This window comes from Pseudorasbora parva, chromosome 6 (assembly GCF_024679245.1).
Source record: "Pseudorasbora parva isolate DD20220531a chromosome 6, ASM2467924v1, whole genome shotgun sequence".
Classification (NCBI taxonomy): Eukaryota; Metazoa; Chordata; class Actinopteri; order Cypriniformes; family Gobionidae; genus Pseudorasbora; species Pseudorasbora parva.
In genome coordinates, this window is record NC_090177.1 from 22,835,518 (window position 1) to 22,853,587 (window position 18,070).

Sequence of the window (18,070 nt, forward strand, 5' to 3'; positions counted from 1 at the left end):
TTTTGTGAGTTTTTGCGCATTTAACGCAACGTTAAACAAAAGATCAACTCAGCTGAACACGGTGCATTGTGGGTATTGCGTCCCTTTGCACGTTTCTTAACCAGCATGGCAGGGAAAAACAAGAGGTATGTCTCATTCTTAGCTATTTAACCTCGTATATTTTATAGCATAGTATTGAATGGGTTCCAGGATAGTTAACTAAACTGTAGATGGAGTTGTCAGAGCTCAGTATACTTCATAAGACACTTATCTGATGATATTTGACGATAGCTAGCTAGTTTTAGCCACCGATGATGCACTAATGCTCACCAGTCTCTCAGTAAATCAGCAATATGATTCATCATTAATGGAGAGAACATGATCGAAATAACAGCACATGCACAATATTTAAGTCTTAACTGATTGTTATATTTTCCCCTCCATAATCAGCTCCAAAATGTGTTAGGGAAGAAATAGTAATTTTCTTGTGAATACTAAGGCTACATGTACTTGCTAAAGTGTTGTTTGAACAACGTTTATCTTGTGAAAATTAACTTTTTCTTAAGAATTACTGTCAAACATACTGTGACAAATGAAAAAAGTATTTGAAATGAACAGCTCTTGTGAGGAATATTAAAGTCAGGTTAAAGACATAAATATCACCATCCTAAAATATAAATGCAATTATATAATTTCATGTATAAAAGCCCACACTAATACTGTGAAAAGGTAATAATTTAGATATGTGTACTATATTATTTGGCTATTTTGTTTCTATTATCTTACATAATCTTTACCCACTAAAGTACTGTGCTGTTAGATGTTATTTATTACATCAAATGTTATTTATTTTAACACACTAATTTAACAAAATGTATTTCGTTTTTATTTAAATTAAATTATATTTAATGTTATGATTATTATACAACTAGCTAAACATACTGTAAGCAAAAACTTTTTGAATGCTTTACTGATGTTCCATCTAAATTTGTGCAGGAAGTTGGAGGATCTCAGTGTGGATGAGTTCATGTTATCTGGGTTCGATTCTGGTGAGGAAGATGATTGTGAGGATGAGGAATCAGTACAAGAGAAAGGAAAAAAGAAGAAACCTACACCTCAGAAGACGTAAGTGTGGCCGTCACATTTGAGTGATAATTCTAGTGTCTGTTTTTATTCTGATTCTCTGTTACATGTTAGAAATGCTTGGTATTGTCAGAATGGGATGAACCTGTTTAGATAACATGTTTCAGTGGTCTAAATTTGATCAACTATGTCACAGGTCTGTCAAAAAGCAGGGCAAAGCGTCTGAGCACAAGGACCAGCTATCAGCTCTCAAAAGCAAAGACCCAGAATTTTACAAGTACTTAGAACAAAATGACCAGGAGCTCTTGAACTTTGATGACTCTGATAGTCTTGAAGATGAGGATGAAGATGAAGAGGAAAGGATGTACCACAAACTCCCTTCTCAGCTGGAGGTCAGCCATTTTGTTCTTCAAATTGAACAATTTATAATTTCTTTATATATATATATATATATATATATATATATATATATATATATATATATATGTGTGTTTGTGATATGAACACAGTTTTTATGTGACACTAGGATGCTGCTGCTGATGATGATGAGGAGGAGGAGGAATCAGAAGAAAAGGATGTGAAACCAGTAAAATCATCTAAAGAAGCTACCAAAGTCACAGAAGCAATGATTGAGAACTGGAGAACTAGACTCGGGGTAACATTTTTATCTTATGCTTTATTTACTATGTTTTCTTTTAGGAGCGTCTAGATGAATCCGTAAGAGCTCTCATTCGTTGTCAAAAGAGGATGCTTAACTGACCATTGTGGGTTTTTCCTTCGTCTGTTTTTTCCAATGCTTAAAGTCGATATATGGAAAATATTTTTGTTTATATCAAATTAGACATCTGAAAGTTCCTGAATTTAACTGCATAAAAAAACACAAAATATAAATTTTCAAATGACATGGCTTGCTGTATATTTTGGAACTGACACAAGGGGGAGCAATTGTTATCAGTGAAATGAAAGTTTGGGCAAAAGCAGAAACCACTTTGTTTTTTTTTATTCAGCAAAGATGTGATACATTTACCAAAAGAACAGGAAAGACATTGATGGTACAAAAGATTTCTATTTCATATAAATACAGTTTTTTTTAAGCTTTCTACTCATCAAAATAAATATCACAGTTTTTAGCAGCATTGCTGTTTTCACATTCACACAAGACATTTTTCTTGAACAGCAAATCGGAATATTAAAATGATTTCTAAAAGACCATGTGACACTGACGACTGGAGTAATAATGCTGAAAATTCAGCTTTGCCATCCCATCACAGGAATACATTTTATTTTAAAATATATTCAAGTAGAAAACTGTTATTTTGTCATAATATACATTTTAATAATATTTCACAATATTTTACTGTTTTTGATTAAATAAAAATAAGCATAGGCTCTACTTAAAAGTGTGTGTGGTTGTGGGTGGGTGGATGGGGTAAATCACATTATGCAGTAAATGCTTTTCTCCAAAACACATTGGACATAATTATTGGCACCCTTTTATGAAATACTTTTTGCAACCTCTTTTTGTCAGCTCTGAGTCTTCTTCTATAACAGGGTGTCCGCGGGGTCTTAAAAAGTATTAAAAGTTAATAAATCAATTTTGGGAAAATTAAGACCCTTAAAAGGTTTTAAAAAGTCTTAATCACGATTTTACGAGGTATTAAATTTTGTTCAAGCTTTGTCAAAAGTGTTTGGACTCCATAAAGTATTTATGAATGTATTTATTTTCATCCCCATAATTATTAAAAAACAACGGGTTGCTCAGTCTGAGATCGTCTCGGAGCATGTGTGCCGGGATGGAAATTAGCACCCGCCACCAGTCAAATGCAGGTCATTTTGAGTTGTGGCGTGTATACTCGCTTAACCTACCAAGCTGTTTCACCTCTTTGTAAACTTTGATCAATGCATGCGAGTGCATCCGTATGTTCAAATATGACCAGTCGTTTTGGCCGTCATCACCCGCGTGAAGAAGACGCAAATAAGGACTGTCTCTGTGCATCATCCGAGAGCGAATATTGAGTTCTCTTTCAAGTCTTGCGCTTAAACGGACAAACTCACACAGGAAGTATGTCAACATGTCCATCTTGATGAGTATCCAAGCAGACATAGTCTGTATATGCCTTAAAGGTCCCATGGCATGGGTTGTTTTATTGTTTTATAATGTCTCCTGGGGTGTACTTATATTGATAGTATGGTTTTTACATCAAAACATGACATAATTTAGAAATAAAAGGCATTTTTTCTACACTGATATTAGCCCTCTGTTTAGAATGCTCTGTTTCAAGAGGCGTGTCTGCTGTGAGTCTTCAGTGAAAACGCCCACTGTTGTGATTGGCTGACATCTTTGCATTTAAAATTAGATAACGTGCAGATGGGGCGTGGTTTAGTCAGGGGCGAGCAGAGCAGCTGCAGCGCTGCTAGTCGAGAGAGAGAGAGAGAGAGAGAGAGAGAGAGAGAGAGACTGAGCTGGGGAGAGATTGCTGAGGAAGTGTTATTGTACCGAGTTTTTGAGAGTGCGAGTTTATTTTGTTTGTATCTGAGAGCTCTGAATACACACGAGGGAACTTTGCAATGTTATTTTTCTCACAAAATGCTTTCACCACAGCTAACAACAAACACGACATCGACATGAATAGAGTAAGAGCTTCTGTTGAGCATAATGAGCAGCGCCATTCAAAACGGGTGACTGACCGATCCGAACATTATAAAGTGTTCTTTGATTGCTCTCTGTAGTTTAATCATTTAAATAACAGATTTGTTTCATGCTGCTAACAGAAATGATGTGAAGTTGATGGTTTTAGTCACTGACTGGCTTGATTCACTGATGCATCAAGACGGCCAGCTGCAGGACTGACAGTATTAAACGATTTAGAAAGAAAGTCTGTGTGAACTTGAATGATTAGCTACACATCAGAACTCACTGATCCCAGATCAGGCATTAACGAACACTGTTACTCACTGTTTGGGGTGGTACTGTTGAATCCGTATGGTAAAGCCTGTGCTGCTGACATCCACTGATAAACTGACTCCTTTTTCTACTAATTCTCTGGGCGGGCAAAGCAGAGGAAGGGGTGGTAACCTTTCCTGGTATGACATCATAACAGGAGAATTCAAGATCAGCTCGTCTGAGCTCTCATTTTCTCAAAGGCTGAGAAAGACAGCCTGAACTCGTTTTATACTGATCAAAATTTCTAGCGACTTGGGGACAACATTCAGGCTAGGGGAACTCATTTTAATGTTGAAAAACCTCATAAAATAAGAATTTCATGGCATGGGACCTTTAAGTGAACTGTATAGTATACAGTCGAGATAGTATACAGTCGAGACAAAGTCCATCTAACTACAGCCACTGTAGGCCTGGAAGTGTTCATTAAATTGCTTTCTATGGAGGGGTCAGAGAGCTCTCAGATTTTATCAAAAATATCTTAATTTGTGTTCCGAAGGGTTTGGAATGACATTTAGGGGAGTAATTGTAAAAATGAAGCCCATGATTTACTCACCCTCAAGTAGGGATGGGTACCGAAAACCGGTATTAAACGGGCACTGGGGGTACATTTTGAAAGACCGTTTTATCGATAAGCTCGGACGTTATCGGTTCTGCTGTCGGTACTTTTGAAAATACACGTGACGAGAGGGAGAGAGAGAGAGAGAGAGAGAGAGGCACAAACGACAGCCGAGGACAGAACTAAACATTCAAACATAGCCTGGTTACACTTTAGATCTGTGATAGTCTGATTTTATTTTAGATTTTGGCTTCCAAAGATTATAAAAATATGTCTAGCGCAACTTAATTCCCTTTGCAGCAACGCTGCCATTTCTCCCTAAAACTCAAACGTAATGACAGAATCAGCACGATCAGTGATTGTTGTAAAATACAGTCTAGCTACTGTTGGTTGTGGGACACGCTTAAAAAGAGCGATTAAAACCACAAAAATGTCCGCAAGAGATTGTTCCCAAGTCGGCGCGCGCGCACTCTGAAACAGCCGCAACGAGACGAGCAAATTACACTTTCGGTTTCACACTCGCATCTAAACGATCAAATGAACACACACATCTATGTCAAAATGACCGGCTTGGAGAGTCTCTTAAACACAACACAGTTTGTGTCTAAAATGGACATAGTCGTTATGGATATAGTCAGGAAAAAATGTAGTGCATCTGCCTATTTATTATCAGTCGCCTATAGATCTGCACATCTGTCTTAAAGAGGCAGCAGTGTAAATAAACATGCTGACGAATTACTGCGAATTAAACAACCAAATGCAAAGAGAAAATCACTCACAGCTCTTGATTGAATAACTTCAGCTTTGATAAGCATTTAGGCTTTTTATGATAAACTATGCAGTGTTATTTTACATTTGTTTACTAGAATATATATATATATATATATATATATATATATATATATATATATATATATATATATATATATATATATATATATCTCAAAAAGTACCGATAAGAATACCGTTAAAGTACCGGACCGATAAGCAGTATCGATAAGAGTAGTAATACCGTTAAAACCTTAACGATACCCATCCCTACCCTCAAGCCATCCTAGGTATAAATTGCATTCTTCTTTCAGGCAAATAATATCTCGAGTTATATAAAAAAAAATATCCTGGCTCTTCCAAGCTTTATAATGGCAGTAAATAGTTGTATTGCTTCTGAAGTTTATACAGATGCATCTTTCCATCATATAACTGCTCCACGCATCTCCAGGGGGTTAATAAAGGTCTTTTGAAACGAAGCGGTGCGTCTGTGTAAGAAAAATATCCATATTTAAAAGGGAAGTATGGGCGGAAGTTTGTAATGTTGATGTTCATCTGGGAGCTGGTTTGATTCATGGCTCTTTTCTTCTTTTTTGTTTCCAGAAAGAACCCTCACCGAGTTTGATTAGGGACATCACACAAGCCTTCAAGGCTGCTGTGGCTACAACGAAGGGTGACTCCGAGGAGCTGTGTCGATATACCATCTCAGACAGCACGGGTAACTAACCGTCTTATTTAGGGTACTCTCTTACAGAACGAGTATGCTTACTGTGCTCACTGACAAGCCTCTATCTGTTTCCCATTTACAGTGTTCAATTCCCTCGTCCTGTTCTGTATAAAGGACATGCATTCAGCTCTGAACAAAATGCTGAAGCTCAAAGCTCCAGAGAAAGACCAGAAGAAGTAACAGCCCTGCTCCTCCTGCTGTATAGATGGACATTTTAATCTGTCAGATTTCTTCATAAAACATTGTTTTCATCTGTATTTTCAGATTTACACTCCCATCCTCAAGTCCCAGGTGGCAGAAAAATCAGATTGATATTAAGATGTATGTCGCTGGTGTTGTTCAGGTAGGTTTCTTTTTCAGTTTCCCACCACAAAATCTTCATAAATTTTCCAGTCCTTGAATCTTAGTGCTAAAATTAAGTGATGTGTTGGTCTTTTTTTTCTTCCTCAGCTCCTCTCCAGTTTAACCCAGTCCACAGTCATAGCTGCAGTACTCCGTCACGCCAACCAGATGGTGCCGTACTACCTATGTCTGCCAAAACAGTGCAGGATCTTTCTCAAAGTAAGCGCAGCAAATAGATGACACCAACTTAAAAATCAACATGGTGCTGCTCAGTGCACTGAGATGGATGTGATGCTTTAAAATCAAATAGTAAAGTTCAGCATCTGTGGTGTTTTTCATTTTTGACACTAGAGCCTGATCAAACATTGGAGCACAGGGGAGGAGACTGTGAGGGTCCTGGCCTTTCTAGCTCTCAACAAAATCTGCCGGCACAAACAGGAAATCCACCTAGACTCTGTTCTTAAGGTACGTTCTACAGCACATTTATTTTATTTTTTACCTGATTTTTATTTATTTTTATTTTTACCTTTTGCACTAAATCTGCATGACCGTAATGTGCATTGCAGTGGTACTGTCATATCTTACTTTTTTTTTCTCAAAAAACAAAAAAGCAGCTAAAGAATGAGTTAACAAAAATAATGTATTGTAATGTAATTTTATGTGTGTGTGTGTGTGTATATATATATATATATATATATATATATATATATATATATATATATATATATATATATATATATATCGGGCTGGGAGATTATACGATAATGATAATTATCACGATATCATTTTCCTCGATAAAACGATAAGAACAGTTTGATAAATTCTCGATATAATGCTTACGCGCTATGCGTAATGCTGTGCATGCGTACTGCAGACCGGGCGTCTGCTTGCTGCTTGCGCTGTTGTTTACAGTCAGTGGCTGACAGGCTTGGAGGATTGGAGTGAAGTGGAGCGATAAAAATGAGCAATAGTGAAGAAAATGCAGCACTCACGACCAGCTTGGAGGACACAGATATCTTTGACAAGATAGTTCGCTCAACTTCAGTGGTTTGGAGATATTTTGGCGATCCCATCCGACATAAAACAGAGCGACGTGCGTGGGCTGCTTATCACAGGTTCACCACGCGGAATTTATTATCATGCTTCTTCGAAGCTCTTTCATATAACATTTAGCCCAACACAGCGGTAAATCTATAAACTACATTCACGCACAGCAGGCTTATTACCTTGTTAGTTGTAGTGTGTGACTTGCAAGCTAACGTTACCAAACTATAATAACTAAAACATCGGACTTGCATCGTTATCATAATTGTTTGTCTTCGGTGATGTATTAATGACTCAGCCAGCACCGCATGTATCAAAAGAGAATACCTTCCTTAAAGAAGAAGGTGATGATATTATTGATATACAGTGTAGAGTAAAAAAAATGCTTGCCACAATTAATATTTTAATAAATAAATCTACCTCAGTTTTAATAAATTGTTCACCTGTTGGGAAGTGTTTGTCATGTTTTGACAATAAATGGTAGTTTAAACCACAGTTAACTGTTTTCTACATCTTCTCTTCAGGAGCAAAAATATGGCTTTAACTTTTAAAGTAATAAATATGTTACATTTATCGTGATATTTATCAATATCGACTGATATGGAAAATTATATCGTGATATTTTTTTTGGGCCATATCGCCCATATATATATATATATATATATATATATATATATATATATATATATATATATATATATATTAGGGCTGGGCAAGTTATTAATTAACGCCGACAATTATTTTGTCGTGCATTAACTTAGTTATTTATTATTATGTTGAAAGAAGTTACAGACAAACCATTGGTCACAAGAGAATACAGGGCTGTCTGTAAGCCAATGGCTTGACATTCTTTGTCTGGGACAAATGAAAGAGATATTTACTTTCCAGACTGGACAAATAAAATATTAAAATAACCAGAAACGTGAGAGTGATTCAGATAATTTTTGTTGTTGTTTTCATTATATTCAATGTAAACAGCGATTGATGAGTGTATCTCTGCCTCTGGTACGTTAACAAGTCGCATTGAGTCTCGCGCTGCCTGTCTCTTTGTAAGAGACATTCATGGAGAAATCAAAACAAGTGAGCAGCAATATAGACTCACAGAAGAAACATACTGGGGTAAAACATGCATGCGCATGCAAATGAAATATTTAACCGGCAAGGCTTTAAAACGCGGCTAACACCCCCTAACTTTAAGTATCCTCGTTAGCACAGTCTTAAATGTGTGAAAAATAACGCAAAGGGGAAATTGGATGCATGTTAGGTCCGTATTCGTGTGCCTCAGTTCTAAAAGTGACAGCAGCCTAATAAACCTGCTGCTGTGATTTCTGTCATTAATGTTAACTAAAGAACAAAAGACAATGAGAAAATCATTTACTGCTCTTGACTGAACATTCGTAGTTTTAATAAGGATTAATTCAATATTTAATTTATAATTTATGAAGTGAAGACTGAAGTGTTTGAACTTTATTAAATTTCCTACCTGTTAGATCAAATATTTAAAAATACTACAGTCCATACTGTCTGTTGTTTCTTCATTAATTTGGAGATTAAATGTGAAATTATTAAATTCTAATAATATTAATCTTTATTTAGTCGTGTGATTGTGATTAATTAAAGACAAAATGTGATTTATTTAATGTTTTTAATTTATTGACCACACACACACACACACACACACACACACACACACACACACACACACACACACACACACACACACATATATATATATATATAAACTGTGTACTGTGCTAATTAACTGAGACTTCTTACAGCCCTTACAGGTTGTTAGTTATATATATAACAACCTGTAAGAGCTGTAAGTAGGTGTATATATTTATTTATTTTATTTTTATTTTTTATTTTTTTATTATTATTTTTATTATTTTTTACTTATATTATCAATGTTTAAAACTGTTATGCTGCTTATGTTAGTGGAAAACCTGACCCAAATTGTCTGTTTTTTTTGATGAATACAAAACTCAAAAAGAACAACATTTAAAATATAAATCTTCACTTATATACACTACTATTTAGATCAGTCGAATGTGTCCTTGCTGAATAAAATAATTTCTTTAAAAAAAATTGTACTGACCCCAAACTGAACAGTAGTGTATATTAGGGAAAAAACAAACTAATCATCTGATACATTTGTACATTTTGTAATGATGAAATGCATGTGAATATGCAATGGTTCATTATTAACGGTGAGATTTCTGTTTGCAGCAAATGTACATCGCCTATGTAAAGAACTGCAAGTTCACGTCACCCAACACTCTTCCCATGATTAATTTCATGCAGCGGACTCTCTCTGAGATGTACTCTCTGGACACACAGGTGTCCTACCAGCACGGCTTTATTTACATCCGTCAGCTAGCCATCCACCTCAGGAATGCAATGAACTTAAAGAAGAAGGTATTTAGCCTTGACTGCCTTTTCTTCTGTGCTGGACAAAATTACTATTTGAAGTTAACATTCAAATCACATGAAACATCAAAGCATTAAATTAAAATGGACCATATTTACTTTTTTCAATCTTTATTTTATTGTGAATGATTCATTAGTGTTTGTTATCCCAAGACTTTTTCCCTTTTCCGTTAACATTTTTAAATAGCTGTTTAGCTTTGATAGTTGTTGTTCTAGCAATCTCTAAGTCACCCACTTTTTACAGTTAAATTAATTTCTTATTTGCTGCTGTCAGCTTCATATTGATCCGTATTTTTCTGTCTTCAGGAGACATTTCAGTCTGTGTATAACTGGCAGTATGTGCACTGTCTGTATTTGTGGTGTCGTGTGTTGAGCACCATTTACCCCAGTGAGGTTTTGGAGCCATTGATCTACCCACTGTGTCAAGTTATCATCGGATGCATCAAGTATGATTGATTAATTTAGAATTTAATTTTTTAAATCCTTTTGACTTTTATTTGTTTTTCATAAAATGCTCTCTCTTTACAGAGCTATTTCACCCACAAATAAAATAGTGAATATGACCATATTCTGCCACGCTCCAAAAATGACAAAAAAAGTCAGAGTAGTCCATGTGCCCCTGAGTATTGAATATGAATATCTTCAGTTAGTAGAAACCTAAATTTTGATCTGTTCCTCACAAAGCTTTCGTATTGTTTTAAAAGTCTTTAAATAAAGTACACAAGTCAAATGAAGCAGTTTGATGATGCTTTTTTGTTATTTTTAGAGCTTGACAGTGAAGTGAGAAATGCATTAACGTTTGGAATAATGTGAAGATGATTAATACTCCTAAGAACTAATACTCCTTTAAATGACGTTGTTAGTTATGAACTTGACTGTTTTTTACCAGCAGGTGGCGGCATTAGCCATGGTTAAGTTTTCAGTTTTCAATATGTCAGCTTGAGCTCAAGAACTTCAGCTTCAGCTTCAAGATCTAAGAAAAGATAAAATTGTATATACTAAAAATGTGTTTGTGTATCTGTAGGCTTGTGCCCATCTCCCGGTATTACCCTCTGCGACTGCATTGTGTCAGAGCGATCATCCTGCTGTCTGGCAGCACCAAGACTTTTGTGCCCGCCCTGCCCTTCCTGCTGGAGGTGAGACTGGCATATCACACCATCATCACAGTCACCATTCTGATGTCTCCACAGCATCTCCCAGGCTGCCTTGAATAAGCAGGTTCCTGTGTGGGTGGACGTGGTTTGGGCATGGGAACTGTACCCACGCCGTTTGTCATCACGATCGTCCTGCTTTTTTAAAGTTAACTGTAAAACTTCATCATACTCTGCCCTTTCTACCAACTAAAGAATCAATTGCATTTTTTGCTTTAATATTTGTAATCGTGTTGCTTTTAAAGCAGATTAAGAGCTGCAGTGTTTCAGAGAGGGTTTTATCATACTAACAGTGTGATGTGGTTAAGCGTGCTGATAGATTGTGAGTGCTGTAAACTCTAAGTTCATCCCTTTAACTGTACTACTGTCAAAGTAGTTTTTTGTATCAAATCCACCATTTTCGGCAGTACAACACAATTTGAGACAAATCGTTTTATTTTCCACGGATGTCACTCTGGCAGGGCTGCTTATTGTATAACATTAAGCAATAGCAAAATACACTACCATTTAGAAGTTTAGGACCGGTAATATATTTTTTAAGGAATTATTGCTTTTATTTAGATCTGACTTTTTAAATTGATCAAAATGCACAGCAAAGAGTAGACCTTATATTCGTACAAACGGTTTGTATTTCAAATATGTTCTGTTCTTTTAAACGTCATCAAAGAATCCTGCAAAAGAAATATTAAGCTGCTCAAATGTTTTCACACTGACAAAAATATTAAATGTTTCTTGAGCACCAAATCAGAATATTATAATGATTTCTAAAGGATCATGTGACACTGAAGGTTGAAGTAATGATTATAAAATGTTATTTTAATTTGTAAGAATATTTCACAATAATACTGTTTTTACTGTATTTTTGCAGAGTTGGTAAGCATACAAATCTTCAACACCTAACTTTTGAATGGTAGTGTAGCTATTTATAAACAAACTCACATTTGGCCTATAATTCCTGGTGGATAAAACCTAGTCCAGCCTCAAACTTCTAAATCTGTCAGATTACAGAAATAGTGTTGTTAACAGGAAATGGAATTTGTATAATTTTCAACAAAAAAACCTGTATAATAAGAACACTCCCTAATATCACATCTAATTTTATTCTGGTGCAGTCTAATTATGCAGATTTGTCCTTCAGAAAACCCACCAACTAGTCAATATTGGAAAATCAAAAAAACAAAAAGTCAAGACGTGTCAAGCTACCTAAACGGTCGTCAACCTTTTAATTAAAGACTAAAAGACAAGACAACAGAGATCAGAGTGTGCGGTCTGCATGAACGTGCATCCTAATGTATGCGAACGCTGCGCGTCTTCGTTTTTGGGAGAAGTAGAGGTCACAAACTGTCAACATTTTCCACAGTGTGAGGCGGGTGACAAAACGTGTGTGTTTGTGTGTGGCTGGCGTGGGCCCCTGCGGTGACAGCTGTTGTGAGAATAGAAGCGTGGAGGCGACAGCAGCCGAGACCAACGGAAGGGGGGGATGGGGGATGGGGGGGTGGTCACTGCTTGGCTGCGATCTCCCACCAGTCCTGACCATACTGCGATAAAGCCTGAGGGGAAGAGCGTACGTGTGTGTCCGTATATGTGTGTGTATGAGGGAGGTCTGTGGTTCTCACTCAGCTCTAACGTGTTGCGCAGACCACATCCTCTGTCAGTGTGGCGACTCCCACCGACCCCCTTCTTGCTCCCTGTGTTTATTTGTGATGCAGTCCACTTCCTGTTTTCGCACTCGTGTTAAAAGTAGGCGTACAGCGATGTAGAGTAGGGCATCTCTCTTTATTTTTCTCTTTTCCCGCTCTTTCTCTCTCTCGCTCTATTTTATCAGAGCTCTATGATTTTGAGCTTCCTGTTGCAGTAGCCCCTAAGCATATCAGGTTGGGACCATGCGCCACCACTTCCCCCTGTGTCCCGCAGGCGACACCACATCCGTTGTTTGTAGAGACCGGCCGTCCAAGAGGACATACACACACCTCACTGGTTCTATATGACCTCGTCAAGCACTTTCAAATGCGGAAGCACAGAGTCTTGCGAAAAGTCACAACCATGTACCAAAGCACACGGCCTGACTGTTTGCAGGCACGGCGGTATGTTTCAGTCAGTAGTTGTGGAAAAAGTATGCCGAAAAGTATTAATTCTAGTTTAATATAAAAGCCAGTAGGTCGTTTTTGCTACATAGCAGGTTTTTGCCCTTCCAGCTTTATTGACAAGTTAAAATAGTATTAATAAAATAAACATTGTAAATTGAATACATTTTAATTCATTTGAACACTTTTTTAAATGTTAAAATAAATATATTATGCTCAGCAAGACTGCATTTATTTGATCAAAAATGCATTCAAATATTATTTAAAAATAATTAAATAGGATTTAAGTAGAACGTTCAAAAGAACAACATGTATATAAAAACAATCTTTAAAAAAAAGGAATATTTTAATGCATTCTTGCTTAATAGAAGTATTAATTTCTTTCTAAATAAATTGTGCAATCTTTTGAGTGGTTTTGTAAATTTTAAAATTATTCATCATTATTTTGAGTCATTGCAGTTCTTGTAGGGTGTACTTAGTTTTATTTAGTGGAAAATCAACATTTAGTGTAAATGTATCTGTTAATTTTAATATTGTTTGAAAGGTTTCATATAAATACTGCTTATCTGCTCATTGTTTTATTAAACAAAACAAAAAGCATTGGCCTGAAATGGCTACAATTTAAACACTACAGTAGCTTTTTCCAGGTACTTCAGGTTTTTGTATAATAATAATAAAAAGTTTTGTAGTCATTCATATAATTTCCTCATAATACTTCTTTTACTTTTGACTTACTCCTGTAGATCAGTTAATGAAGAAGCGGGTAATCAGTATGTATCGGGTGGTAGCTGGCCTCAGTGTAGTTGGCAAAGGTTGTAACAAGGGGGTTTAAAGGTGCAATAGGTGATCTGGGAAATGCTAACATTAGCCTGCTAGCATTGAAAGCATACGATCCCACCCTCCCTGCAAATCGCTGTCCAAAGCCACGCGTCCTCCAAAACACAAGCGCGCACAGACTAGAAACGAGACGACCAGATTCACCGGTGAGAAAACTTTACAGTACATTGAGTAGTGCTGGGCAGTATACCGGCTTATACCGAATACCGGTATTTATTTTTGTTATGATATGAATTTTGATGATGCCGCAATACAGGTAAAAGAGGCTTTAAACAACGTTCGGAATGCGGCACAGCGGGAAACTGTTTAAGAGGGTCCCTTTTCACTATTGCGCTGTTGTGAGAGCACAGCTGAGATCGCAAGGCTGAACCCGAAATCGCCCACTGAAGCATCATTCACTATTCCCTAAGTTATCCACTTATATTGTTCGCTTGAAGGAGTGAATGAAAACGAGTGCATTAAGTCACACAGCCATTGTTTGTACATCAGCTGTACACTCATTATTGAGGTGCAATGTGAGATTGAATGAGTGCACTCAATAACAACCACCATGGTTGCAGTCAAATACATATGGTTGTCCCTTCAAATAATGCTTATAGGGGGCGATTTTAGATTCAGTCTTTTATTACAGCGGAGAATTGAAAACTTCACCCGGCACGTGCATGAGCGGTTTCTGCGCCAAGTGCCATGATGAGATTAACTGCGCTCACAATATCAGATCAGATTCAAAGTGTAGCGAGTGTGTTAAAGTTTTTTTTCATGGACCTATTTTATATACTCTAATGCTTTAAAAATGAACTACCAGCGTGTATGGGTAAATATTTTATCATGTCTTTTTCAAATTAAATCTAAAGGACATACATACGTGTGTCATTCAGAGACTGTAGTGTTCTTAAATATATTGAAAAATCCTAGACCTTTTAAATGTTCTTCCGCGTTTGTCCTTTGTTTTGGCAGTTTGTTTTTATATAGGGGTAAAATGTTTTTCTCTCCATGGTCATATTTTAATATTCATGAGTCTGTAATGAGTTTTTTGCAGGTCTGTTTAATTGGTTGTCTCCCCACAGCATCATTTTGTAGGGCTTTGCAAACTCCAGTGTGGAGTTTTTCTACAATTTTCACTCATGACAGTAAAATAGTGCATTCTAGTCAATCTACTGCATTATTTCCTCTCTAAATCAGTAAAAGAATGTGGTTAACAGCAAGCCATGCATAGGAAAAAATATACCGCAAAATTATTTTCTATAATTTAGAAAAATACCTTCATATACATTTTTGGTCATACTGCCCAGCACTAACAGTGAGCAACAGTGCTACAATAATGAACCTAAACAACTGTGCCTGCCATTCTCACTCCGTCTGCACAGCGTACATGAACGCGCTGATGACGTGTGATGTCTGCGTGAACAGGCTGCGCAGTGGTATGCAAACATACTCTGACTGACAGGAAATGCATGCTGTCATTTCATTCAAACGTTACATAAGATATATATTTATACAAATAAATGTTGACCGCTTAACACAAGCCCCTTTCACACTGCGATTCCGGCAAATACACGGATAATGCGACCCGGCATTTGTTCCCGGGCCGCTAGATTTTGCCCATTCACACTGCCAACGAAATACCGTAATATGTGCGCTTTCACACACAACGCTTAACGGTCCCGGGTCGAGTTGACACGTGACATCCGGATGTGACGTATAATGGCGAGCGATCTCAGCTTCAGCGCGGATAGTAAGGAGCTCCGTGATCTTGACTTGTGTCCAGTTTGCAACACATTTCTGCTTGTTTAATTTTAGTTTCTTTTGAATACGAACACTCTCTGCGTTTAAAACACAGACTAGCTCTTCTGGCACTGCAGGGTTGTATTATTGAAAAAACAAGCTCTAGGAGTCGCACGATAACTATGTACACGTTGCGGCATTAGTTTCGGCTTTTGTTCAGACAACGCTCGTCCCGGGTCGAATACCGCAATGTTACTAGGTCCCCGACCCGGGTCGAATTCGGTAATCAATCCCGGGACGTGGTTGCTTTCACACAGAAAGCTACCCGGCAATGTTCCGGGAATATTGCGGGTCCGACGTGCAGTGTGAAAGGGGCTATAGTGATTGCTATCAGCATAACTAAAAATGTTTCTGTAGGGAATCACCTATTGCACCTTTAACTACTTTGATTAACTTACTGCTCAGGAAGCTGTAGTTTGCTTCAGAGTGGCTTCTCCAACACTCGTCTGTACACCTGAGTTACATTTTATACTATAAGATACTATAAGCCCTTGAGTCATTTTCTAGTTTGTGTTTGTCTGAATAATCAGTGGGTTTCTACTATAGCCTTCATTGTGTGTTTCTGTGCACGTATGTCTGTGATGCAGTGTTCTGATGTATCTGTTTGTTCACTCTACCCCTCAGATCCTCCAGCAGGAAGACTTCAATAAGAAACCAGGCCGCATGAGTGTAAAGCCCATTAATTTTGCAGTGATTCTCAAACTCAGCAAGACCAATCTACAAGAGAAGGCTTATAAGGTGACATATCCTGTACATCTTTGAATTTTAGACCTTTATACATTCTTCAATTTTTTTACTAGTTTTTTTTATAGGGATCGTTTGTACTAAAATGTATATGATAGCAATGTGAGATGAAAATGTTTTCATTTATTGGTGTTTTGTGCGATTTGTTAAATAATGAATCAGCCAAACAATCATTTAAAAATCAAAATTTATGGGGGGGGGGGGGGGGGGTGAGAAATGCTGTTTCATGCATACTGAGCTTTTTACACTGTTAAAGACTTGGATTCCCATCCTAAACAGACAAAGTTTCAAAAACTAATGTTGGACGTTTGATGGAGTATTTCTGTGTCAAAAATACTCCTGGTTTCTCACACGTTTCGGAGAGTTTTTTCGAGTATGGGTCTGCTTGACGTCAACGGGTCGGAATGTCCTTGTATGGGCCGTACGGGCTCTTCTCCCGGAAGGGTGCGCGTGACCAGAGCGAGAGAGCAAATGCATGCCCATAAACACTGCTCTCAAGGTGGAGATCCACTTGTCCGTGCAACACTTCTGTGGCGCCGCGCTCCACTTTATTCCTATGGGTGACGTCAAGCGACTTCTATGCTTCAGCACAGCATTCCGGGAAGCTGCATTTGAACCGATTTGAACGCAGAAAACATCACGCTTCAGTCGTGTCGCAAAAGTGGATCTCCACGATCACTGCTATCACAGGACTTCACGAAATCAACAGTTAACAAAGAAGTGTGTTTTTGACTGAGCGGTCCTAGCGATAAAGGTTCACGGTCGTGCTTTGGAAGCAGGCAGTGAGTAAAACAGATTCAAATGTCTGTGTTGTTGGCTATCGTCACGTAAGTAAACATCAGTAAACAACACGATCGTTTATAGTTAATTTATCAGTGGAGCATGCGATCCATGATGTGTGTTTAAATACATTTGTTTAGCTGACAGCTATAGGTGTCAGTTTGTTTATTGTAAAAACACCCAAACATAAACCTAGCGTTCTCACAAAGCGTGCTTCTTCATTCAAATGCGCTAACGGTTACTCCATTTTTGTTCTATGTATAACGTTACACTAGTCTGACGTGCAAAACCGTTTTGCTTGCTACTGCTAAGGTTTAGTCGCATACAATAGTCCATAAACCAAATCATGTCATCATAAACCACGAGTAAACACACACAAATGTTGACAGCCCACTAAATACAGTACATACCACAGAGACGGACGTCCTGCTGTTGCTGCTGCTCCTGTTCAATTTATCAATTTACTGATTCTGGATCATGTATGTATTAGTTGAATCTGATTGATAGCCATGGGTTATTAGGGTAACGTTTTCTTTTCCACGCTTGAGAATGTCACAGCTTTCAGACGCTCTCAATGCAATAGCCTCCATCCGCTCTGTTTTTGCCGGAAAGACTCTGTACAGCCTATTTATATCTTTCTTTTATAAATATAATAAAACTAAAGACTTTTCGGAGATATGAAGGATGCAATACTACTCTATAGGTACTCAAGATTGACATGAGATTGACTGAAACTCAGTGTTTCACCCCCCCTTTAAAGAAGCAAACACGTTCACTACAGAACTTAAAAATAAATGCATATTCCTTGTTTTTTTG

General features: G+C 37.4%; 1 protein-coding gene across 2 annotated transcripts in view; it reads left to right on the forward strand.

Moving 5' to 3' along the window:
• The first annotated feature begins 43 nt into the window (after positions 1 to 43).
• Positions 44 to 18,070, forward strand: part of noc2l (NOC2-like nucleolar associated transcriptional repressor) — a 41,005-nt gene continuing 22,978 nt past the window's right edge. For both annotated transcript variants that reach the window (XM_067446253.1, XM_067446254.1), the window contains exons 1-13: positions 44 to 125; positions 976 to 1,104; positions 1,259 to 1,454; positions 1,589 to 1,717; positions 5,934 to 6,048; positions 6,140 to 6,233; positions 6,322 to 6,400; positions 6,508 to 6,618; positions 6,751 to 6,864; positions 9,673 to 9,861; positions 10,180 to 10,319; positions 10,898 to 11,009; positions 16,355 to 16,468. In XM_067446253.1, coding sequence (XP_067302354.1) covers positions 106 to 125; positions 976 to 1,104; positions 1,259 to 1,454; positions 1,589 to 1,717; positions 5,934 to 6,048; positions 6,140 to 6,233; positions 6,322 to 6,400; positions 6,508 to 6,618; positions 6,751 to 6,864; positions 9,673 to 9,861; positions 10,180 to 10,319; positions 10,898 to 11,009; positions 16,355 to 16,468 — 1,542 coding nt within the window. In that variant the 5' untranslated portion in view covers positions 44 to 105. The remainder of the gene's footprint in view (positions 126 to 975; positions 1,105 to 1,258; positions 1,455 to 1,588; positions 1,718 to 5,933; positions 6,049 to 6,139; positions 6,234 to 6,321; positions 6,401 to 6,507; positions 6,619 to 6,750; positions 6,865 to 9,672; positions 9,862 to 10,179; positions 10,320 to 10,897; positions 11,010 to 16,354; positions 16,469 to 18,070) is intronic.